At 39.5% G+C, this 23,836-nt stretch overlaps 2 protein-coding genes across 26 annotated transcripts in view; one reads left to right on the forward strand and one right to left on the reverse strand.

Annotated features, from left to right (window-relative positions):
• znf740a (zinc finger protein 740a) overlaps nucleotides 1-4,824 on the reverse strand; it is a 20,613-nt gene extending 15,789 nt beyond the window's left edge. For 6 of the 19 annotated variants that reach the window (XM_040159189.1, XM_040159190.1, XM_040159192.1 and 3 more), the window contains exons 1-3: nucleotides 4,646-4,822; nucleotides 714-876; nucleotides 299-481 (exon numbers count right to left, since the gene is read on the reverse strand). In XM_040159189.1, the coding sequence (XP_040015123.1) occupies nucleotides 299-481; nucleotides 714-758 (228 nt within the window). In that variant the 5' untranslated portion in view covers nucleotides 759-876; nucleotides 4,646-4,822. Of the gene's footprint in view, nucleotides 1-298; nucleotides 482-713; nucleotides 877-4,645 lie in introns of all 19 variants that reach the window. The other 13 variants (XR_005709804.1, XR_005709805.1, XM_040159198.1 and 10 more) reach the window with 4 other exon arrangements.
• LOC120807341 (LIM domain and actin-binding protein 1-like) lies at nucleotides 4,052-23,760 on the forward strand. Of its 7 annotated transcripts, none has more exons than XM_040159177.1 (12): nucleotides 4,052-4,328; nucleotides 6,124-6,384; nucleotides 8,225-8,296; nucleotides 9,808-9,942; nucleotides 10,892-10,937; nucleotides 14,821-15,264; nucleotides 18,960-19,014; nucleotides 19,287-19,378; nucleotides 20,210-20,282; nucleotides 20,515-20,546; nucleotides 20,654-20,787; nucleotides 20,976-23,760. In XM_040159177.1, the coding sequence occupies exons 4-12, from the start codon at nucleotides 9,821-9,823 to the stop codon at nucleotides 22,075-22,077; spliced, it is 2,100 nt and encodes a 699-aa protein (XP_040015111.1). In that variant the 5' UTR covers nucleotides 4,052-4,328; nucleotides 6,124-6,384; nucleotides 8,225-8,296; nucleotides 9,808-9,820; the 3' UTR covers nucleotides 22,078-23,760. The 7 variants fall into 7 exon arrangements, with proteins under 7 accessions (XP_040015111.1, XP_040015112.1, XP_040015113.1 ...); XM_040159178.1 differs by having other exon boundaries at nucleotides 8,225-8,291; XM_040159179.1 differs by having other exon boundaries at nucleotides 8,225-8,291; nucleotides 9,812-9,942.
• The last annotated feature ends 76 nt before the right edge of the window (nucleotides 23,761-23,836 follow it).

The raw sequence follows: 23,836 nt of genomic DNA on the forward strand, positions 1-23,836 counted from the left end.
TACTGTGTTGGTTAGGGCAAGGTTTTGTCAATTTGAAACAAATCTTAAGATTAATAAACTAGAAAGCTGTACTCAGGTATAAGGACAATGGGCTAGGTGGAGCTTCTAAAACAATTCATATACTTGTAATAATGGGCGCTGTTTTAAAGTAGAATAACTTATGATGACTGCATTCAGAGGGAAAGTTCATCCGCAATTAAATTTTCAAAAAGCCAATGAGTTTATGCCCTTCACAAAATTAAATGCATAGCATATAACAGCCCCATTTCCACTCTACATTTCCCAAGTGGGTTCTAACCAGGGGTGGACAGCTCATTCCAGATGGGAGGATCATATGGCTCTGGGGAGCACGGTCAGGTCCCTCTCTCTGTGGTGGTCCATGGCCAAGTGGAGCCATCATTTTTTTGGGCGGAGCAGCCATGGAGCTGGCTTGCATCAGGGCCATACTGGAAAGGACAGCTTCGCAGCCAAGCAGCCCCGCCTGCATTTAAAAAAAAAAAAGAAAAAAAAAAAAAAAAAAAAGAGAGAAACCACAACACATTACCAACTATATCAAACATTTAAAACAGTTTTCAATTTTAAATGATCTTCATCTAAGACAATACTGCCAGTCACATGGCATTTACCAAGCTAGTCATCAACGACAACATCCTGAGTGACACAAGACTGCAAGTAAAGTTATTTGTAACCACTTTGGTGTTCTCAAAACAAACCCATTTCATATGGTCGCGGACTGAGCTGCTGGGCAGATGTGACATTGCTGTGGTGTATGTGAGCGCAGGGACAGGGGTGGGGACAAGGTCATCCAGAGATCCGTCAGTCAGGATGGTCGGGCTGGTGGGAAGCCACACCCACCTCACTCATCTAGCATTAAAACTGAGGAAGAGGAGGATGTGGATGAAGAGACAAACATTAAATTACAACAGCATCACTTGCTGTCTTTATCGTTACATATTCCATTAACTCCAGTTAGGATAGTCATTTTTCACAATGACATTAAACATCACAAATGTAACGCACATAAATATGCTTAATTTGTATAAATAACTATGTTAGAAGATTTAGTTTGTTTTTTGTTCATAGAAATTAGTCAGTATACTTACCTTTAAAAAAAACTGAAAGAGTTTACTGGTTGTGGCCAATATTTGATTAATAATAATTTATATTTCCTTCGTAGCTATGTAGTCTCTCTTTTAAAGCTAATTGAGTTGACCATGGCAAGCAAATGAAGGACTTCCACAATCATTTGCTTCTGAGTAGCCTTACATATTTAAAATAAATAAGTAAATAAATAATTGAACAAAACCATGTTGTAATTGGGACTATAACTGGATGTCCTATACCCGTTCCACTCCTGAGTGACACAAAAAGAAAAAAAGAGAAAAAGAAATAAGAGTAAAAATCACAATAACCAAAGGACCCTCGTCCAGTAAACACAAATAACGTTATCTTGTTAGGTATAGAAAATCGCCTGTCTATCTGATTCGCATGATATTGGACTGTAGGATCATTTCAAGTCAACCTGGCATTCCCAAGTGTTTAAGAAATGTTTGATTTTTAGGGATTAAAATCTGGATGATTACGATTATGATTACATCAATACTACATACACACGATGACCAGCTGTTGTATACAGTCGCATGCTACATTTCCTGCCTCTATTTTGGAACATATATATTGTTTAGTTTAGACAACAAAATGTGTATAACCACTTAGGACGATATTGAATACATGCCTATAATATGATTATAATGACAGCTCATTCACAGGGTAGGGCATATTTCCACTTTAAGGAATCTGAATCCAAATCAGCTTATTGCTTCGGACTCGCCTTGAATTTTTGACAAATTACTTTAGTGGGAAAAATACAAACAAACAAACAAACAAAAAAAAAAAACTGTATATTGAAAACATTAAACATCATTTTTTCCCCCAGTGGCTTAAAGATAGTATAAACGATTAGATATTTTCTGATCAATTTTGGGTATTGGAATCTAATAAATAAATACATAAATAAAAATCCACATCATTCAAGTTGAATGACTGGTGTTTTACATTAATTGACATACAATATCAGCTGGTTTGGGGGCCTTATGGAAATAAAAAACAGTCCAGTCTTACACTGCTTTTCACACAGTGATGACATTTTATTGTATCATTATTGTGTTTTTTTTGGGGGGGGGGGGGCTCATAATTTTAAGTGCTAGCTCTGGTCCACTATTGTAAACTATGCACTTGCAGTCCCGAAAGCATAACCATTAAAGCAGCTGGAAGCACAATCCAACACTGCTTTCAGGAATCAAGAACTGAAAGCACATTTCTTCTTTTTTTTGATGCCAAACCTGGACCATTAAAGGTAATTAATTTTTCCTGCAGCCCTACATTATATGACTACTATTTTAGCTATCATTAGCTACCTCCCACCACTAACGCAGGTTTCCCTACTGGGTTGGACAGCACAAATATGCAGGCTGCCAATCTAACCACAAATCACACCTGGAAGTTCTGGCTATACACAAAAACGTACATAGTGCTTGTCTCGCAGTATGGAAGGTCTGTTCTTTACTCTATAAGCACAACACAATAAACAACTAAGTTTTGACAAAGACTGACAAAGACTGACATTTTTTACAAGATTTGTATAACATGAATGGAACAAGTTGAAAGGTGTGAAGACGAGATAGGATTGCATAGAAGATTGTAATCTTTATCTTTCAGAAAAGATATTTACAGAACAGCTAGACAAACTACAGAATAATGTAACTTTTTGAGTATGACTGATGAGAATACCTGTATTTTTAAATGTGAGAACTTATGGCACTCTAAAATATTCAACTCAGTAACAATTTTTAAAAACACATCATGTGTTAATTATTTATATATACTGTTTCATATTCAAATTCAACATGTACAAAAACATAAAAAAGAACTATTATACAGTAAAAACATGGATATTTATTATTTTTCAAAGTTTAAAACCGACTTAAAACTGACCAGTGTCAACCAAAACAAATATTCAAAATGGTTAAACATATAGATTACGCTGAAATCTATTTACTACATGTGTGTTGCTGTAGAAAAGAGGGTTCAAAAGCCCCTGTTCTCTGCCTCCCTTTAACAATAATAGCAATCACACCAATAATATGTTACAAAAAAAGGAGAAAAAAAGAGATTTGATTTAACTATCTATATTGGTTTACAGTGTATTGGATTCCGAATGCATTAGGCTTATGGTTTATGTAGGACAAAGACCTATTAAGATATACCAGTTATAAGAATTAACAACTGCTTCGAAATTACAAACAATATGGCAAAAAATAGTAAACAAAGTAAGAAAAAATACATAGTATGAGGGGAACAGTTATGTTAATGTCTTGTCTGCCCTGAATCTGTTTCTGTTGCTCTCACGTAACTTAGAGAATAGCCCTCATTCCTGATACAAACGATTACAACATTCACCTTTTACAGCACAACTTTGGAAGCAAAACTTTGAGAAAATATTAAATCCCCTACAACTAATTTTTCTATTTAGCTAAATGCAAACAAAATTCGAAAGTATAAGCGTAGAGTAGAGTATGAGTAGAATGGTTGTACCCCCTTCAAAGGGGGGGTGCAAAAGCTTGATAACTTCGCTGTAAAACATAAATATACTTAAGGAAGCAAAACTCTGGGTCTGCACTCATTTTGATCTAATACTGCGTTTTGGAGTTTGAAATGGGGTTTGTTAACTAGCGTGTTACGAGGAGGCCATTAATTTAACGTTACTCAAAGACACATTTCTCGATCTTGTGATGGCTCCTCCAGGTTTAACGTTACGTTTCGGCTCCGTTTGTTCTTTAGTCAAACTGTGGCTCAAGTTGACTGTTAGGCTTATGTGGCATCATAAAAGTTAACGGTAGCAAGGTGGACGCAGAGCTATACTTAAACGCTACAGTGCTTTCGCCAGTGGCGTTGGATAGCTAGCTAATGTTGCTAGGAAAATAGACACAGAGCGCTAACATTGGCTAACGCTTATTAAAAGACCACAAGATTACGTCGTACGGTTATTTCGTTGGCTGTCGTCGTGCGAGTACATGTCAAAAACCTAGCATAATGCTGCTGTGAAAATTAATGTCTCATTTTTCAGCAGTTATTGAACTGGCCTTTCGCACTACCACCCAACGTAACGTTAGTCTTGCTGATGTTGAACAAGCTGGCTAACACCAGCTAGCCAGCAGCTAGCGAACAACTAGCTGCTCGCTGGCGCCCTCGCCCCCTACAATGTTAGTAATCGAACATTTTTTTTTATCCCCACCTGGTTATCGGTTTGATATTGTAGATTTGCGGAGGTATGTATCTCGCAGACTACACCAATTGACATTTTCAACATGATACTACTATAAGACATTGCCTCAACTGGTTCAAGACGAGATTGAGCGATAAAGACAGTCGTGATGGCCGTCGCTGCGAGAGCCTCCCCTCCCGATAGTTAGGCTAACATTTGTTAGCGAGCTAGCCATGGCTAACGTTGACGCTGTAATATTGGGTAAATCCCTGCGCTTCACTTCTCCGAGCATGAATTTTTACAAATGAAACAGGGGGCCGCTGCATGCACAGCCAAAATTCACCGAGCATCGAAGAAAAACGAAGAGATATGTATATCTACCTTTTAGCTTCACTCGCCCAACGTTTTCAACACCGTCTAGTTTACAAACACAGGAAACGCCACAGGATGTAACCCACTCCCCCACACAGCAGCAAAACCTCCTCCAGCGAAGAGAAAAGGGTCATCATCTTCTATAAGCTCACCGAGAACAGGGAGCGTTGCTCGAAAGAGCGGAAAAAAATCTGTTGATAATCCATTTTTTATAGTATTGTAGAGGTTTAACGCCCACTTAATGTTACAACGATATGTTATTGTAGTGGCCCTGGCCTCTCTCGGGTTGCAGCAGACGACGACTGAAGAGACGCAGATGAAGAGGAAGGAGCGACCACTTAAAATGACAGAAAACAGGGACGTCCACACCATGGATGTGTTAACAGTGGTGGTTACAGAAGCTCCATCCGTCGCCCCTTTGCCCCGTCTGACTGAAGCACCCCTCGGGCCAAATTGATAATAATTGTTTTTATAATACGACAGCTATTATTGCCGTCGCTGCGTTTTTGATTCCTAGAGGATAATTAATATTGTGAGAGAGCTCCTGCCAAGCTGCCGCTTAACGAGATGACGTCATTGTTAATTGTGCCACTATTGATTTATTGAAGTGACTTCACTCTGAACTTTACACCTGTCCTGTTTTTTTTTATGCGTTATGCTTGGTTTGCATGTTTGCCTGAAACAAACAAAAAAAAAACAAACATACATTCTCTTTCTGAAGCGGTCCTCATTAATCAGTCATTAGCAAAGGGAATGATGTCTGTTGTTTTTGTTTATGATTGTTCCTCCCCACAGTTGGCCCACACCTATTTAACACAGTTTCGACAGAAACTGACCATTATAACCTTCATGAAGGGAGGATTTATTGCAGGACCGTTTTGTTAGACTGTATTAGTTTTAGTTAAGCGTTCCTAACAAATTGACAACTGTATTTTTAAAATCAGTATAACTGCTGATAAGTCTACTTTGTATTTTTTTTGTTTTGTTCTCAAATTCAAGCCATGGTCTGGCTTTTTACACCATCCAGCTGCTCTTATTTAGAAGGCAAATGTAATGCAAACATCCAATGTACAATGCACCAGCACAATCTATTTGTATTTCCAGATACCATTAGTACTGCAAGATCTGACACAACGGTGCTATTGTTTGAAACTCTCTATTGTAATGTTGCATATATGACATTGGCACCGATACTTTAAGAGCGTGAAAATGCCTGAATCCGAGGTTTTCAAATGTATTAATTGTATGTCTGTGTCTCACTTTATTTATAGCTACTTTTTTGAGTATGGAAGTTGTTCAATTAATACGAACAATAATTATTACCATTATTAGTAGTATCGGTGTAATTACTCTGCATTTCTATGTATTGCCTGTTCATGGGGAATCAGTTTCTGCTCTGTCACACAAACTGTAAGAAACCTGAGTTGTTCAGTATGTCTGCCTCCTGTCTTTTGTTTTCCTTCCCTCTTGGCCCGTCCTGTTCTCAGGAATTCCGGGGGGTAGTGTGTGAGCGAACCGCGCGCGCCCACGCACACACAGCCACACATGCACCAGGTGAGGGGTAATGTAACCGGGTCGTTGGGCCGTACAGTCACGTGACCTGGCTCTTCCACTCCCACGACACCTTTCCGTTCACTCCACCTCTGTCGGTCCAGGCCGGGCGGTGACGCGGCGGCGGCGGCAGCGGCAGCCAGTGTCAGGTGTCTCAAGGCTTCACTAAACGACTGGCTCAACGGAAGCTCGCACAGGTAAGACGAGGCGCATAGCAAGGACACGGGGAAAAAAACAACAACAAAAAAAGTTAGTCTTAAATGTTAATGACTCTAGCTAGCCCTAATGTGAAAATACCAAAATTCTACATTTTGAAAAGTTGAGGAAGCCTGTGGGTGTTAAAATTTAAGGTGAATGGTTTTTACAATAACGCACGTGCGCATACTCGGTCTTGCTCTCAAGAGAACTCGATGTCTTCGGAGATAATCGATGCCAAACCGGTTCAGCTCCTGAGTTTGTCGTCAACTCAGGTCGCCACTGTATACTGACTTTTAACAGACCGAAATATGAAAGCACATGGCTATATTTATACTATAGCTGTAGTTTGACTTTTGCCAGAAGTCACAAACGCTCTCAACCAATCGCTTACAGTGTCATACACCTGTAATTACAGCCCTTCAAATAACATGCTGGCCCCTCAGCAGGGCTGACAATCTTCAACACAAGTCTCTTTATTGCATCACCTCAGTACTGATTCTCGCATTATTTCCATTTAAACAACTCTTTTGTGTTTTTGTTTTTAATAATTGCGTCTTAGGTCAATCATGTGTCAAGCAATTATGCGGACTCCTCCTTACTTATGAGTCGTGCCGTATCTATCCAGCTGTGTTGTGGTTACTTTGCTGTTAAGGAGAAGTTAACTTAAAGTGAGAATTAAAGATCAGGATCTTCCTTTAACTGATAATAAGGGATGGAGATCTAGCTAAATGGTGGTGCTTAGATTATCAGATTTCAAAAGCTCATATTTCAGATAGCCTGTAATGGTCTCATGGCTCCACTTGCAGTGCATTTCACCCCCTGGCAAAACAGGGCCACCTTTGTAAAGGCAGTGTTTACATTTTCTTACCTTTGTTACCTTTGATTCATGACATTTTATTCAATGTTCACTTTTCCAAAGCTTGATTTCAGAGAGGTAACACATGTAATTAATGATATAATGCCAAGAGGTGTGGAGCTGTCAATGCTGATGCAATGTGAAGCCGATAGTGTGGTGACTCATATAAGAGTAAATAAAGTGTTGCACAACAAAACAAAGAACAAAACAAAACTGTTGAATGCAAATTAATAGTAAAGTGTTAAAATGTGTTTACAGTTTTATTGCTTATAAATAATCCTACTCCAACCTGTACCTCTATTCTGTATGTCTGATCCATGTGGAAGAAGCTCCATTAACAAAGGTCAATTCAAGCAATTATAGGTAATTGCCAATCTCTCTGTTATATGTTGGACTCGCAAAGGTTTTTCCCATGAGGAACATATGTGGGAACCTGTATGTGTTTACCTCACAAACAGTGGTTTTTAGAATTTTCATTTGGATGTGAATAGTGACCCACAGGTCAAAATCGTTGAGGGTGGTCTGTTGATTTAAACTAGTAATATTTGCTCCTTATACAATTCTGTGAAGACAATCTCGTTTGTTTACTCTCAGGTTTCCAAGCCAGGTCATTCTAAAGAAAGTCAAGGCTAAATCATAAAGATTGTTTTCACATACAGGAAAAGCATGCTGTGGCCCCACCCTATTCTTTATTTAAATCAGTAACATTTCCTGCTGTGTGTTGATTTTCAGAAAATGACTGTTCACATCAGCTAGTCTTTGTGCGTTTGTAGCAAGAAGGACTTGAGTTTGATTCTCAACCCTCGTTCTTGTTGTTGGGAGTTCATGTTCCCCGTGTTTTAAGTTGCTCTGGCTTCCCATACCTGTCTGTGGGTTAAGGATATGCAAAAGAGGTGGATTGGCGACTCTAAACTCAGTTTACCTGTGTTTTCCCCGAAACGTACTTGTGACCTGTCCCGGGTTTGTCCCTGTCTTTCATGCAGTGCTTGCTGGGAAAGGCTCCACCCCCCTGATATCTTGCAAAAGGACTAACAGGATAAAAAAAAAGAGGTTAGGTAATAAAGATCCCTTTTTTTCAACATCTCTACAGTGTTTTTGTGCTTCAACGGAATCACTAGTAACTGTGCATAGTACACCATGCAACTGATGAGTTGAAAAGGTAAACTAACTTGCCTGTCAAACCTCAAAACCTGTGGCAACAGTAAATAAGCCCCAAGCTTTTCGGACGTAGGAAACCCAGTAAAAGTTTCTGAGTAGTGGATCAGCCTTCATATCATTGTGTTGAGTCCAATGTGCGCTTTTCTTTTGGTAATCTTTGCCTCTGCCCATCTAGAAACCCAGACATTAGCCAGACAGTAAGTGAAAGTAATCACATATAATTATATATAATTACATATTGTTAATATGTAATATGTATGGTTAAATGTTGTATTCATCTAAATTTGTAAGTCTGTAGGTAATACAGTCAGAAGTGTAGTTGTATTTGACTGAGGAATCTGGGTTATGTGGCAATTCAGTTCAGTCCAAAGTCCTCACACTACTTGTCACCAGTATCACTCTGCATCTGTGTGATAATGTAATAGGTGCACCAGAGTGACAAAAGCCCAGATAGTAAGAGAAATGATTATGGAGTCTTATCCACTGTGCACAACAATGATTCAAACACAGGGTCACAACTGTCTGAGCACTCATGCTCTGACATTAGAATACGGAAAATGTATCAGAAGCTCATCATCTCTCTGTAGCCCTGTTTAAATGTAGGGTTGTTTGAGTGAAGTTAAAGAAAAACTATGTGTGTTATGGGACTTTCTGTTGCCCTTGGTGAGTTATCCTCTCATGATGACAATGTGCTCATACTCTGAGCGATTTACCGTTTGTGTATCCATCTTGCAGTCAAGCGGCACAAACTGGAGCACAAGTCGGAACATGTTGACTTGTGTGTTTGCGTGCATAACTGTATGGGCACAAATACAGTATGCGCATGCACTCTTTGGTATGTATGTCAGGTAGTGGGGGTGAGACAAGAGATAAACTGATGGACAGCATGTTACAAACTAGTAAATCAGTGATCTTAAACTGCCAACCGTTCCCCTTTGTGCACCAACCTGGACTCTGGCACCAACCATCTGAAGAGTCTGTACACATGATTTTAGCCTTGTTTATCTATTTAAACAAGGGCTTTTTTTGCCTATGTAAATCTTGTCTGTCGTTGCCACGACTTAGTTTCAACAGGGTGGTCTCTATTGTCTAAAACATACAGGTGGTAGATGTAAAGTTGCTGTACTGAGACGCAAAGAGAATTGACTACAAACAAATGCAGACAAGAGGAGTTAGAGGACCATCATTTTCTTGCTGTAAGAAGCAAGAATTCTTCTTTTTTGCTGACTCTGAGTGCAAATCTAGCAATAGGCCCAGCATAAGGGGACAGTTAATAGTACGACTCAAGTGCAGTTTTCTCCAGCCGAAGGTTCTGTCAAGGTAAAGGTTTGGGCAATGATTTAGAAGTGGAGAGTAACAACAGGTGTTAAAGTACATATCGCTTACAGTGGGTATGTTTGTGTTTCAGGTAGCTGGCAGAGATGGAAAGCGGTCCATTCAATCGTCGGTCCTGGGCGACACAGTCTTTGCGTGTCACTGCGAAGGAGCTGTCACTGGTCAGTGGCCGAGGGAAAAACAATGCCATTGCTGAACGCTTCTCCAAGTGAGTGACACTTGGTTTTCATGAATGTTTGCTGTTAATATCTACTGTATTTGTGAAACTATCTCTAATACAAGAAATGAACGCTAAATACACTACATGTCTCAAAAGCGTCAGAACATCCCCATTTTTCCAATTTTTACTGAAATTTCAGCAGTTCAAATCCAGTGAATGACCTTAAAAGGTACAAATGTCAGCGATAAACAGCCCAAAGTAAGACCAAAACTGAAAAATCATGTACATTTCTTAGAAAACAGGCATTTTTCAGGGATTAAGAGATTGGTTAATTTATAGTTTTCCTGCAGCAATGGAAGTAAATGAAGCCATGAAAGTTAATGCAAACAATTCTTACATTTGCCCCAACTTTGAAAGACGATTTACAAACCCTCTTTCTTTACAAAGGCACTGTTGGAACAAAATGTGTTATTACACCCTCTGATGCATTATTAGGACAATACTGTACTGCAGGACTACGTTGAGCTACAATGATTGGTCTAAATTCAGACTGTTGTTGAGTCTGCTCATGCATTTAATTTCTGCAGACAGGAAACAAGTGACCACCCCTATGACTTAGCTAACCATGTTTTGAAAATGAATGCAAATAAAACCTCTCAGTATTTTAGGATCTATTGTTTGAATTACGCAGTGCTTGTTTAAACTACATAAAGAATACTTTTATTCAAATTGTCATTTAATCTAAAAAATATTATCCCACTGAAAGTGTAAAAAAACTACTGAAGATAAATTTAAACCTTATCTGAAAAAGCTGAAAGCTAAAATACAATCTAGAATAAAACATTTAAAAACATTATAATAATATTCATAGTTTACATTCCACACAAGTTACTAGAAGGAAGAAGTGTTTAGATTAGAAATGTTTAATTTAGAAAAGTAGATGTGCTCTTGTTTGTATAGAATCTCCAGAGGTCAGCGTTGTTTTCTTCTCTCTAAGGTACCAGAGAGCGGCTGAGGAGTCAAGTGCAGAGAAGAAAAAAGGAGTAAGTATTTCTGTTGAGCTCTTTGAATAGGATGCTATAAAACATGTAATTTCTCAGTGACATCAGTTTAGAGACATCTCTAACTTAGTGATTATGAAATGGTAATGTGCAGCTGTTCCTGAATTTGATACATGATAGACAAATGAAAGTTGAGGTTTCTCACATAAATATTTAAATGTTTCACTGGATAAGTTGTAATTCACAGTTTTAAATCTATGATACATCTTGTTCAGATTTTTGAAAGGCCTCTTAATGATGAAATGAAGTGGGTGTCTGCTGCATGTCTTGCTTCATTCGCTCGGTAGTTGCTGGTGACGCTAAACTAATTATTGCCTGTCGAGATGAGGAGAACACACACACACACACACACACACACACACACACACACACACACACACACAAACACACACAGACTCACCATGCCAAAACATTGTCTGGGCCAAATGTCTTGTCCTGGCTGACCTCTCATTGGCCACTTGTTGCAGTGGGCAGGCTATCAAACCCATAATCCTACTTCAGTGTAATCCCCTTGCAATTCTCTCTGAGGTTCCAACAGTAGGTTAGCTGCTTTGTCAGTGTGAAAGACTGATAAACAAACCTGGATTGAGATTAAATGAATTACTGATCAGATAATACCATGAAGAAATATAAGGTAATGTTGCTGTGTAAGATTGTGATTGTTTACCGGGGTGTGTGTGAGCCAGCTGCTTTAAAAAATTGTTTGCCTCTTTAGTCTTTGTTTAATGGTCTGTTTGATAATGACAATGTGGCTTTGTTTTTTGTTTTTTTAACTCTTCTATGTGCGTGATATGGTTTGTTAAAGTATTGTTCCTGCTTTTCTCCCTTAGATGCAGTATTTAACGGACAGAACTTAAAATATGCTCTGAAGGCAAATTTCAATTAAGTACTGCAAGTTCAAGTTGGTTCATTTTTTTATACTTACTTACACTTTAGTATGATTCATCATAGTTTGTAATCATTTCAAAGAACCAATAGTATGTGTGGATATGAGCTGATACCACTTTTACAGGGATACGGCAGTCTAGGCGAAATATTTGAAGATAACACTCGTATCCCTAATGTGTCTGAGCCAAGTTTGAATGAGAGCATAAAAGACCATCTGTGTGTGTGAGTGTGTGCGTATGTGTGTGTGTGTGTGTGTGTGTGTGTGTGTGTGTGTGTGTGTGTGTGTGTGTCTGTCTATCTGTGTGTGTGTGTGTGTGTGTGTGTGTGTGTGTGTGTGTGTGTGTGTGTGTGTGTGTGTGTGTGTGTGTGTGTGTGTGTGTGTGTGTGTGTGTGTGTGTCTGTCTGTCTATCTGTGTGTGTGTGTGTGTGTGTGTGTGTGTGTGTGTGTGTGTGTGTGTGTGTGTGTGTGTGTGTGTGTGTGTGTGTGTGTGTGTGTGTGTGTGTGTGTGTGTGTGTGTGTGTGTGCGTGTGTGTGTTTCGGTTGGGGGGTGGCTTTTCAAACACAACAATGAAATGATGAGTCCATTAGATGAATTAAATAGATAAATGACAGAAAATTGTCAAAAACACTAAGCATTTATTGGTTACAGCTTCTCAAAATGTTAAGATTTGCTGCATGTCTCTCTTTTATGGCATTCAAATCTAATTAATGTGGAGTTTTTGGACTTCGCATTGGCCCCTCTAATCTGTCATTATTATTGTCCTTTTTAGAGTTGATGAAATCAGAAATCCGACAAATTTGTTTTGTCCTTATTGTCCACCCCTATTTTCATTTGATGTAGTAATTTGGTTTTAAAGCAAGTTACACTCACAATTTTTATAGTCTAACACTCTGAAACACTCAGTTAATAGATCAACAAGTACAAATATCTGTGCTCAATCTGTCTCAGTGTGCGTCAGAACAGGCTAGATCCTCCATCGCAGTATATTCAACCAGTGGTCAAAAACCCCCAGATGGGTTTGGTACAGTGGTCTGTCTTTCCAGAATCTGGTTAGTTTGTGTGCTTAGTGGTGGAATATGTTTGAGAAATCAAATATACAGGAGCATTCACACATTTACAATAAATATAATCTCCTTCATTACTGCCTTTACACATGCATCAATGTCAAAGTCAGTTTCATCTCCAGCATGTACAGAATGCAGTTGCATGTATTTTACATTTTGTTACACAGTGAGACTCCCTCATTTTTGTCAGTTTTATTATTAACATGACATTTTTAGCAATTACTTTTAAAGCTCAGAAGTCTATGGCCTCCAAGCTAAATTGCTGTTGATATTGATGATATTGTGTGGTATGTCCACTCTGACGCAGCCCTGATCTGGACTCAAGTCCAGAACTGACTGAGGATCTGTCATTTGAGTGCTGTTTAAAATTCTGTATGAAACTCTGTCGAGACTCATTCACATGATGATCTTTTGAATGGCGTTTGTTTGTCTTCTATTCTCCTTGGTACGGATAAGTTCTATGTAGATACAGTGTGTAATAGTATTATCTTCAGAAATCATTGAAGAGTCGAAAAATGTCAAAGCTGCCACAGCCAACAAAGAGTTAACTTTTCCCTGAATGTATCATTTCCTGCTCTGGTTTCCTGGGTATTCTGACTCTCTCTCTCTCATTCACTTTCCTGGTGTTAAAGGGGTTGGGCTAACTCTTACAAGCAGATTTTGTCTAGTTGCTAACATCTGGGAAGGCTCAACCTCTCACTGTCTCTCAGCACACTGACCTGTAGAAAAGGACCAACCAAAGGACTCTCACTTTTCCTTGCTGTCTAGTTTTGGTTACACCTCGTTTGGCAGCTCCATCGCATTAACAGAGGTTCCTTTTTTTTTCCATTTTGCTTAAAAAAACGGGGAACAATCTTCGTCACTGTCCAGTTCTTTCTGTCCACCCTGGACTTGCCTCACAAAGGCAGTAATTGTGCTTCCTTTTTTTGCCCACTTTGGGGTTTTTGTCCCTTTTGTTCAGTCCTTTAGGCTTATGTTCTTATTTCTTTCTTCTTTGCTCTTTCTCTTTTTGTCTTTCTGTCTGTTTGCGTTTTAGTGTAACTTATTTTTAGATGTACCAGATTCAGCTGATGTACTAATACGCTAAGGTTGTGAAGTTTTTCTGTCACTAAATGATAGTTTGTGTTTGTCATCTGTAATCATCTCCAAATTAAGTTTAAAATGTATTTGTAGTTTGTTTTTTGAAGAAATGTGGTTTTAATAATATTGTAATAGTGTTTAAATGTTCCCTACTGACCTGACCTCAACCAGGAAGCTTGCCTACAAAAGCGTACACTGTTCACTAAGATTTATTATTTGATTAGTTTATTTATACAATTGTGATTTATTCTGACGTCCAGATCCTCTTTCTTCAACGTGTCATTCTTCTCTTATAATTAAGGAAGTCCCAGCAAGTCACACGGCAGTAGTGTGCCTCCTGTTGTTCAGTTGTGCTGTTTGCTGCTCAACATGTTTTCTTGTCATGAATGCCTGAGTGGCGAACAGAGCTGTCCTCAGTGTTTTTTGGGAAAGGTGAAGTTGTCGTGCGGAAAGGAATGTAGCTGAAAAATCGGCCTGCATAGTCAGCCCTGCTATCTCCTTCTTGAGCCAATCGTTGCATTCAGCAGCCGCAGCAGAAACATCTATTTCCTGGACTGACTTTGAACAGCTGTTCACCTAATCTGTCAGTGAAGCCAAATTCAGACTCTGGCATTTCCTTTATTCCGTTGTGCTGAGCTGGGGCTCAAGCTGTATGTTTGGTACTACATTTGCTTTGCTGCCAAATGAAAATACTTGTGTAATTTATTTATAATTTTTATATGGGGAATGAAACCTTTAATTTTGATTGACAGTGTTTCTGAAATCATTTTCATTTTAAGTTTGTATGCTCACAGTTTAACTTCCTATAATTTCTTCTTCTCTTCCTCACAGTCTTTTGAGAGTGCGACACCCTCCTTGCGGTTAGGCAACCTTAGTGCTCTGAAGAAGCGCTGGGAGCAGGCAGAGAACCTTTGCCTCAATAAACCGTCTTCCCTCCCACCTCCAAGCCAATCCGTCTCTCGCTGTAGGCCTCCCGCCCTCGCCAGGCCTCCTTCTATCAGCGAAACCCCCCCTCTATTAAAGAGCCCTGGCCTGCTGACAACTCAGGGAGGTCAAACTACAGCCAGTTGTTTCCAGCGGCCCTCAGCAGCTCCAGAAGCATCCAAAGCTGAAAAACAGAGAGGGATGGACAGGGATGAGTTGACACACAGTGAAAGACCTGAAAAGCTTGAAGAGCAAGTTCCAACCAGCCCCTGTGCCTCTTATGAAAAACCCCGAGTACCACTGAACAACCTGAAGATGAAGTTTGAGAGGGGAGAGGACACCATGGGCAAGGTAAACGTTTAGCTCTTGCAGTGCTATTATCTCTGTCCATCTTAAGTTAGCAACATTAAAAGGCAGTTATAGACAGATTTGGTGTAGAAGAGCATCACTTTCTGCTTTGGCAGAAACAAAGTGTGATGAACACTTCACAAAGCACCAGGACATTAGGACATTATCTCAATATATTAATTATTACATTATGTATGTACCTAGCTGCCACAAACGTTCTCAGTTTGTGCATACTTCAGACATGAATTAAGATCATAATTGTTTGCGTGAATAATTCGTGAGTGAAGCTTTAAGTCTGTTTTTTTATTGACAGCTTTCACCGCTATGCATCCATTTGCAATAACTGTAACCACAATGTTGATGGTGGGATTTATTGTACTGATGTTGATGAGCCTTGCATGTTTTTCTCATACGGCTAACTCCATGTTGCATAACCTGAAATTGGTTTTGTGACCACAATTAATTTGCATCTTTGAAGAAAAACCACTTGGGTTGCTACATACCTTGTAGCAATAACCTCTGTAAATGTAATTATTTTACAGGGATAGGAAGTCATCTGTTTATAACCACAATGATACCTTTGCTATTCAGCAGTACTACATAACAGCTGAAGCAAAAGTCCTCTCTTTTACCCTGCTTTCTGTGCAGAAATACTTACTGCTGAGCATAGTTACATTTCTGGTTGAAATGATTGGCACCTCTGACTTTTAAGTACCGAATTTAAAATATCTGCAGAAACAAATGCAAATTAAACAATTTTGTATTATGAAAAAATCTTAATAAAATATCCAAGTTTACTGAACAAGAGAGAATAAAAAAAACAAAACTTGCATAATAGTGAAATAATACAAACACAAAATGTGCCCCAGACACAATTATCGGCACCCCTTCACTGATATTTGGTTGCAGAACCTTTGACAACAGTGACAGCCTCTAAACTTTTCTTTTAGCCATCTAGAAGCTTCTTGCGCTTGTCTGCTGTTAGTTTCGGCCACTCTTCCATTGCTATGCGTTCAAGCTCTTTTAAGTTTGCAGGAGTCCTTTGTGCAATGGCAGATTTCAGATCTCTCAAAGGTTTTCAGTGGGATTAAGGTCAGGACTCATTGCTGGCCAGTTTAAAACAGTCCATCTTTCCCCTCTTCAATCATTATTTTGTGTTGCTGGATGTGTGCTTTGGGTCTTTTTCCTGCTTAAAAACCCAAGACCTTCACCTCAAACCTAGTTTGCTGACACTGGGTAATACATTTTTCTCTAAAATGCCTTGGTAATCTTGTGGTTTTGTCATTGGTTTGATAAATTCAGCGCCTCTTGTACAGAGGCAGCAAAGCTGCCCCACAGCATGATAGAACCTCCATCATGTTTTACTGCAGGTAGCATGTTCTTTTCCTTATGGGCTTCATTTTGTTACCTATATTGAAGCTGATGAACTTCATCCCCAAAGAGCTCTACTTTGGTTTCATGGAACATTATCCCAGAAAGACTGTGGCTTATCTATGAAAAAGTTTTTGCTAACATTAGTTTTGTCTTATGTGCCTTTCTTTCAATAGTGGTGCCCTTCTTGGCCTCTGCCCATGGAGCCCTACTTGGTTTAGTGTTTGGTGTATGGTAAGGGCCAAAACCACCACTCCAGATTGCTCCAGGTCAGCCTGAAGCTCTTTAGATGTCTTGTGTGGTGTTTTTTCCCCACAATCCGTATCAACCTTCACAGACCTCTCTCACTGCGTTTCTTCTTAGCAACACGGCCTAGAAGCGTCTTAACACTTTTATGACTGTGAAACTTCTTGATAACATTGCGAACTGTTGAAACCGGGATTTCAAGATCTTTGGCGATTGACTTTTAGCCTTTGGAATTGTTCTGCTTTTTGATAATAGCATTTCTGATGCTCTCAGATAGCTCTCTTGTCTTCACTGTTATGAAAAGGAGACTGGAAACAATCGGCCCCTTTTTATGCAGCAAAGCCATCATTCATTTGTTAATTCAGGTCATGTGAACACTGCAAATTAAGCACAGGTGAGTTTTATTTGTTTTTTATTTAGTGAACTAATTTAAATGCATGAGAAGGGTGCCAATAATTTAATTGATTGAAAGCACTTTTTGTTGTGGTTCAGTAACTTTGGACATTTAATTAAATATTCTAATTATTAAAAAAAATGGTTAATTTGGCTTTATCTCTGAAGATTTTCTAAATTCTGTACTTAAAATTGAGAGGTGCCCATAATTTAACCAGGACTGTATGTGTTCAAGATTTTCCCTTTGTACACAGTTTTCTTTCTGATGCGTTCTTCCCAGTGTTCTCTGCTTCTTGCATTTCTGAAGTAGTCTTGTTCCACCTGGATTTTTGCCTCATCTCTCCCCCACCCAATTCTGTCTTCCCTCTCTCTCTCTCTCTCTCTCTATCTCTCTGTGTCTCTTTCTTCATCCTTCTCAGCCCAAAACAACACGTACTCAACTCTTCACCTTCCCCAACAGAGGAATGCAGGAACATTCCTGACCTAGAGCCGTGTCATTCTTCAGAGGATCACCTCTCAAGAGCAACTGTCTTTATCCCACTTTTCATTAGCCACAGTGTGTATCCTAGATTTTCCAACAGTCCTGGCCTTTAGTTTTAGTGTTTTTTTGTTTCATATTGTGCAGCTCTGTGTATGTGCAGCAGCTTTAAATTAATATTCATAATCAAATGAAAGTGAATACAACCCTGTTGTCCTGTCACTTTTGCCTTGGTGTCAAGGTTCTCCAGTTCTGTAAGTTGTACTTAGTAGTATAACTAGCACCATTACATCACCAATAGGGAAGAGGAAGTGAAACATTTTATTGGTGAACATTTACAGGCTAGACTAGGAGCTTTGTAACTCTTGGCTGAGGAAAATGGGGGCACAACAGGACTCCACAGTTCCAGTTAAGCAGCCTGAAGAGATGGGCTGTTGTAACTGGCCAAAACTCTTTTCTGCTCATGTGTGAACAGGATAACTGCGGAGAGACACTGTCTGGTTTACTCATTAGTGCTGGTGACACGTGGGCATGCGTGCACACGTACGTAGCTCATCCTTTGCAGTAAAATGCAATGGAACAGTTTTGGTTCTCGTGACTGTGGGTCAAAGGCATGTTGGTGTCTGTCCAAAAATTCTCTGCACTCTAGTTATTACCAGGTATTAAATGGAGGCCTGGAAAGAACATCACTTTTACTTTGCTTCCATTTTTCTTCTGTGACTAAACTTCTATTCCTTCCTTTAAAGATGCTTATTTAATGCAGAGCACAGTTTTTGCTGTAGCTGTATGATTTTATGAGAACAAAACCACTTCCCATTTTACACTGCAGACTCATGTTCTGGCCATGTTCCTCAACACAGTGCCGACCTGTGTGGGATGCTTTTACATCAGTCCCGATGACTTGTATTATTCATGCAGGCATGAGAAACAGTTCAGGCAGTGCCTCTCAAACATGACCAGTGGGTGTCTAAATTAGACCTACACCTACAGGCTGCAACTTTAACCCGAATAATCTTTTTTTGAAAAATACTTTCAATTTCTCTTTCTCTCTTTTGTGGAAATGGTAACGTTAGAACGATAGTGTTGTGGATAAACACATAGTGGTGGTTGTAGAAGAGATATCCGCCGACAAGGTTGGTGCATATATGGGTTTATAGTACTGATTTAGTAAACTGACCCTCTGATCCCATCAATCTTTTTACTCTCACAGGGCGGCAGGACAACACTCCGCAGTACCTCATCAGAAGACATGGACCAACGTAGCGGTAAAGACAAACACATCCATTCACACAGAGTACACGAGTAATACACTGACTTCAGGTCCATGTAGATAGGGGCGACAAGATACATTAAAATAATTCTCAGCTCATAACCTCTAAGTTATTATCTCAGAAGTACTCTTCCCTTGGATCATGAATAATACTTTTAACTGATGAGCAATCATTGTTTGTTTTAGTGAAATGTGGCCACAGTTTTCATGTGGCTTTACTGCAGCATATCAGTCAAAGCATAAGCGTGAACTTCTCTTCTGCTTTAGGTCTGTCTGACAGAGGACTGGAGTCGACCTCACTGAGGGAGAAGATGGCGAAGTACCAGGCTGCTGTTTCTAAACAGGGCACCACGCGACCTGTGAGTTCATGCAACAGGAGCTGAATTAAAAAATATCTGCATACATGTAGTATCTCTAAAGTATGTTTAAAAGAAGTGTTAACTGTGTGTTGTAAATTGAGATTTTGAAATAGAATTTTATTATAAATGCTTTAAGGACCCATATTCATAAATTAAGGAATTTCACTAAACAACAAAGCTTAACTGCATTGTAATAGCAGTTTAAAACCAAAGCCATAGCCACAGCCAAATGTTGTTCATGAACGTTTTCATACATCAATTAAAAATCTTATATCTATAAAAATCGACCAACTATATATCGTATTGTGTATTAAGAAATACAGTACGTATTCTCTCAATTCTTTTTCTAGTTTTAAAATAACATAAATTTTTAAATGTGTATTAAGAAACTTCTGTACTCCTTATAAATGGTAAATAGCTGTTGTGATCAGTAAATATATACATAAGTGATCTCCCAAAACAAACCGCATATAGGTGAATTTAATCCTTCACAAATAACACATTTTAGTCCTAACCAACTTAATTATCATCACAGTATAAAACTGATTTTAGCAATTACTGGTGTTTGTTCAGGCACATTAGAAATTAACATTGTTGATGGCTTTAGACTATTAAGATTGGTGTAAAATAACAATGATGGACACAACATTGTGTATTGATGACTTGTGTTTATTTCTCTGTAAATTTATCCACTAATGTTACTGTATATCTATTGTTTTCTCCCTTCCTACTGCTTTAATCTCTTCCTTCCTACCTACTCCTGAAATAGGGAACATATATAAAGGTTTATTATGTAACAGCCAGTTTTTTTTTTCTTTGTGTTCCCTCCAGGGTGTGGCCCCAGAGGTGCCGGCTCCGAAAACATCTGCACCTATACCTCAGAAACCTGCACCTGAGTGCAATGGTGAGTCATGTTGGATAATTGAAGGACAATTATTTCCAACATAAACATTATTTATGCCATATAACTTGTCATATAAAATGTGAAATAGAGCAGTAGGTATACTATTAACATAACCAAATTACTTTGGCATCTAGATTGAGATCTAGTCTGATGTGACTGCCCTTCTCAATGCATCTTAGTGGCTTCTGAGGCACAACAGAGAATTCCATTTTGTGTGTTTTGTGTACTTCAGGTGAGAGCGGCGAGCCATCCAAAGCATCCAGGGTGAGTCAGCAATCATAACAAGCAGGAGACACGCATGAATCATCAGTAGAAATCCAATTTCAACCCCTGTTGATTATGGATAAATGTGACTTTATTTGTCGGTTTAGAAGTTCTGCCCACCGGTGAGGGAGACGTGCTTCGCTTGTTTAAAGACAGTGTACCCCCTGGAGAGACTGGTGGCTCATCAGCATGTCTACCACAAAAGCTGCTTTCGCTGTGTTCACTGCAGCACAAAGCTCAGGTTAGTTTCTCATTGCCAAATATTCTCCATTCTTATTTGACATCATATCTTTTGATGAAAGCAGTAAGTATTCTTTAAGTGCCTACTCATTGGGTGATTGTTCAAGAACCACAAACAGGAAGATTTTCCTAAGAATCTATAATCTTCTCCTCAAGCAAAATAACATCTTTTCTACTCTTTGTTTCTAGTCTTGGGAACTATGCCTCTCTTCATGGTAATGTCTACTGCAAGCCCCATTTCAATCAGCTGTTTAAAGCCAAAGGCAACTATGATGAGGGCTTTGGCCATCGCCCTCACAAGGAGCTGTGGGAACCTCGAGCCGATGGAGAAGAAGGTGAAGAAGCGGTGAAGACAGAAGAACCGGAGGAACCAGTAGCAGAGACGCGTCCAGCTGAGAGGATCTCAGACACACAGAAAGCCCCAGCTGTGGACACATCCTCACAGGTAAAGGTTACAGACATGACCGCCTTGCTGGAGACACATGTGCAGACACATGCCAGCTCCAGTTCTAAGCATCAGCCTACAGAAAGGCAAGCTGAGACACGCAGGCTGAGGATCGCTTGGCCTCCTCCGGCTGGTGAGAGCCACTCTGGGACAGCAGCACTTAGTCCAGTCACAGAGGGTGTGACTACAAGCCGACCCTGGAAAGCCAAGTGGCCCCCAGAGGAAGAGGCACCATCATCCTTCCAGAGCTCAGAGCGGGTTGAACTGAAGAGCCTGAGGAGGAGCTCTTCTCTAAAGGAGCGCACTCGGCCTTTTACAGTCGCAGCTAAACCCTCCCCTTCAACCAGTCTGGGACCCAGGGAGCCCCGTCGCCCTCTCAAGTCCCTGCTGGAATGGAGAGCATCATTTGAGGAGAAAAACCCATCTGAAAAATCACCCACACAAAATAAACCAGAGCAGCAGCAGCAGCAAGTGAAACAGCAGGAGAAGAAAGAGCAGAAGATGCCCCAAATACCAAGTGAAGATGCAGCAAGCGCAAGCAAGACCATCGCAGTGGAAGATGTGGAGACTCAGCACCAGCAGCAGGAAGAAAGAGATGAACAAGAACAGAGAGGAAACGTCCCGGCAGCAGCAGACAAGATGGCAGGGGAAGAGGGCTCTCTTAGAAGCATCTCTCCAGATATCTCACCATCCCCCTCTCCACCTTTGCAGCCAAAACACAACCGCGCCTCCCAGGATGTCGGCTTCTGGGAGGAGGACAAAGAAGGAAGTGATGCTGAGGAGCTGAGTGCAGAGGATATAATCAAGAGGAACCGTTACTATGACGAGGAGGACTCTGACTCATAGGAACATCTCACAGTCTTTTTGTCATGTCCATTCACCATCTAACACGTGTCAGTTTATTTGTTTTTTCCAGTTTATAAATAGCTAATAAATGTAGCTTTGCCAGAGTTTAGTGTTTTATGAGAGATTCAAAAATCTGTAATAGGTTTGTGTATGTGCATTTAAGATTTAACAATTGCCTTTGATTACGAAAGTACAAATGTTTGATTTTTTTTAACATTTTGATTATACTGTAAAAATATCTGAAACAGCTTTTATATGACTCCTGATTATACTGGAAGGCGGGAATCTATTAAACTCAATCAGTGCATTTCTGCCTTTCTGGATCTCATCTTCTGATTACAGATGCATCATCAGCGGCATATTATTTGCTGGTGGTGTGTCCGAGAGGCATTACACTTTATGTGGCACGTAAAAAGGGCTTTTTAATTACAGCCATTATGCGTAATTTCGCCCTTCCTAGAATGCTGAAAAAGACCTAAATATGTCAAAACCAAAAAGGGTACACCAGTGCTGTATTTTTAAGATGTTGTAGGAGAACAAATTTCTGTGTTTATTATAGTTTCTATTTTTACATACTGCCTAACTTTAAACTGGAAATTAAAGAAAAGAGAAAAACAGAACCCTTGTGAGAATGCTCTGGTTTAGGATCCAAAGCAACATTGTACAAACCACGTCTTCTCACAGGGATGAAGACACTGTCCCGCACATCCAGCTGCCTTCCCGTGGTATCTCCTCTCATGTAACTCAGTAATTTTCTACTTTTGTCTGATTTACTTTTAGTCTAATTGGAAATTACCTGGAATTCCCCTCCTCGGGTCAAGTTGTGCCAGTTCACATGGTGTTAAGATACTATACAGCAGATAGAATGCAGTTCATTGCTTTGACTGTCTCTGAGCTTTTACCTTTTCCCAGCACCTGAACAACATTACGATCTTTAAATACTCATACAGAGCAACCGGTAAACATACGTCTATCCTGCAGGGGGCTCCCTGGTTTGGTAAAAATGCAACTGGAGCTGTAAGGACAAATTGCAAAGAGGTGATCTAAATCATAGGTGTACCTGTGTAAAATAGCCTTGATATATTATGTGGTGGGAGTCAGAACTCCTCCACCATGATTCTGTCAAAGAGGCATGACAATTATTGCCAAATTTTCATTCTCCTGGTCAAAATCTGCTCTTGAACTGTTCTAACCACCATTACCAAAATGAAAGGAGAAACTATAATTAATCCAGGCTTTTACTGAAAGCTTTCCTTTCAGTCTAACATCTCAACATATGCCATCACTTTGGGCAAATGCACTCCGGTTTATATTGTTTGTAAAACACTTTGTATTTTATAATGTGCCGTGGAATATATGTTTGCACTGCAGAATATTTTTAATAATAATTTGTATACTGACACATTTGGTCATTAAAGTTTTAACTGTTGTTGAAACACAAATAAAATGTATCAATAAGGAAATCCAGAAGTTTCACAAAGCTGACAATGTCTTTTTCATGATACATCTTTACTAGCTACTAGATTTACTGTTCCCTTGTTTTCTGTCTTTGGTAAGGAACAACAACTTTAGATATCATGCACATTGAGGTCAACTAAAAAAGGGACATAATTGTTTTTCTGGAGTTTTAGTTGAATTCACAAATGAATCCAATATTTGAGAAGAGCCATGAGACATATTACGCCAAAGAAAAAGCTCACTCTAAACTCGAGGATCGATATTATCTTGTAGAAGATCATTTCTGAAAGAAATTGGTTTA

Source organism: Xiphias gladius, chromosome 21 (assembly GCF_016859285.1).
Source record: "Xiphias gladius isolate SHS-SW01 ecotype Sanya breed wild chromosome 21, ASM1685928v1, whole genome shotgun sequence".
Classification (NCBI taxonomy): domain Eukaryota; kingdom Metazoa; phylum Chordata; class Actinopteri; order Istiophoriformes; family Xiphiidae; genus Xiphias; species Xiphias gladius.